General features: G+C 47.3%; 1 protein-coding gene across 1 annotated transcript; it reads left to right on the top strand.

Moving 5' to 3' along the window:
- The first annotated feature begins 675 nt into the window (after positions 1-675).
- Positions 676-1,182, top strand: LOC125369571 (DNA-binding protein HEXBP-like). Its single transcript, XM_048372350.1, has one exon. The coding sequence runs from the start codon at positions 676-678 to the stop codon at positions 1,180-1,182; it is 507 nt and encodes a 168-aa protein (XP_048228307.1).
- Positions 1,183-1,488: the final 306 nt, after the last annotated feature.

Below are 1,488 nucleotides of genomic sequence, written 5' to 3'. Positions count from 1 at the left end.
CATAGAGATAGTATGAGGGTTTGAAGATGATGATAGATATGAAACCTTGACAGACTTGTCAAGCTGTTTGATGAATATTGGATCTTGTTTCTAGACAGGCTGTGAGCTTTGGTGAAGCTTCTCATAATTTGTGATCCAAACAGAGGGAATCAACTTCTCCAGTTCTTCTCTAGGCAATTGCCTAGGAGTTTGAACTATGGTGGGAGTAAGACCACTGTCAGCAAAGATAAACACTGCGTATCCACTAGAGAGACCTGGAGTTTGCAGATTTATTGCATGGTCTTGAAGCCTGTAAACCATCTGATGATGAAGGGTAGCCGAAATGGTATCCAGAACTGGTCAAGACTGTCTGGACTTGAACCTTCAAGGCCCCGACTAAGATGTGAATCTTCTAATGACATGTTGAAATTAGGGAAGAATGTTAGCACTACGCTCCCTGCATTCAAAGTTGTAGCAATAGAGCCGATTACGGCATGTTCATAATTTAGATCTAGGGTATCTAACAAGGAGAGTCTTGTCAGAATCGGAAGTCCTTGTCTCCGTGATAGGAGAGAACAAGTCTGATGGCTCCGAAGTGGAGATGGGTATACTTCTGTTGTCTCCACTGTTGGATGAAATGGGGTGGAATTTCTAGGGTTGAGGGTCAGTCTAGTGCGCAGCCTGTCGTGCCGTACTATGGTAGTGGAAGTTACTCGCGACCGAGACTGCATGAGAAGTCACCATGTCCAAAGAAAGGGCAGGCATAATCGGAGGAGTAATCGAGTATTTCGACATGGTCAGGACTTTAGTGGTAGTGGGCAGAGTTCAGGCTACAGCAGCACTAGTTCTGGGGCCAGCACTTGTCGGATGTGTGGTAGGTCACATCAGGGACAGTGCCTAACATCCAGTGGAGCCTGTTTTAGGTGTGGTGAGATGGGACATATGGCTCGAGAGTGTCCTCGCTATTTTAGTCGACCAGCTTTTCCGCAAGGCTCGTCTGCTAGTGCGACCCGACCAGCTTTTCCTGCAACCCCGGGACATTTTCAAGATGGATCTCAGTTTGTTGGCCAGCAGGGCCGTAGTTTTGGAGGTAGATCTTCAGGAGGCCGGTCTGGGGGCAGGGTTCAAGGTCGAGCTTCAGGATCTCAACAGTTAGGCCGGGGGCAAGCTATAGTGTTTACCCTTACTCCTCAAGATGCGTGAGCCTCAAATGCTGTGGTGTCAGGTACTATTCTTGTTTGTCATTTTGAGGCTAGAGTTTTGTTAGACCCTGGGGCTACCCATTCTTTCGTATCGCCTAGTTTTGCCTTAAGATTGGATGTCCAGCCTGTTAGGCTTCCAGTCCCGATGTCGGTCACTACGCCGTTAAGTAAGGCCCTAGAGACTGATGTCGTGTATCCGTCGTGTCCGGTGTCTGTTGAGGGACGAGATTTGGTTGCTGACCTAATTCTTTTAGATGTAATGGATTTTGATGTGATTTTAGGAATGGATTGGTTAGCTATGCATTCC

This window comes from Ricinus communis, chromosome 3 (genome assembly GCF_019578655.1).
Source record: "Ricinus communis isolate WT05 ecotype wild-type chromosome 3, ASM1957865v1, whole genome shotgun sequence".
In the NCBI taxonomy this organism is placed as follows: domain Eukaryota; kingdom Viridiplantae; phylum Streptophyta; class Magnoliopsida; order Malpighiales; family Euphorbiaceae; genus Ricinus; species Ricinus communis.
Note: the sequence above shows the minus strand (reverse complement) of the source record. Positions and strands in the feature narration are given on the sequence as shown.

What these genes read in the sequence shown, in the direction of transcription:
- LOC125369571 (XM_048372350.1), top strand. Translation starts at nt 676, where the DNA reads ATGGTAGTGGAAGTTACTCGCGACCGAGACTGCATGAGAAGTCACCAT.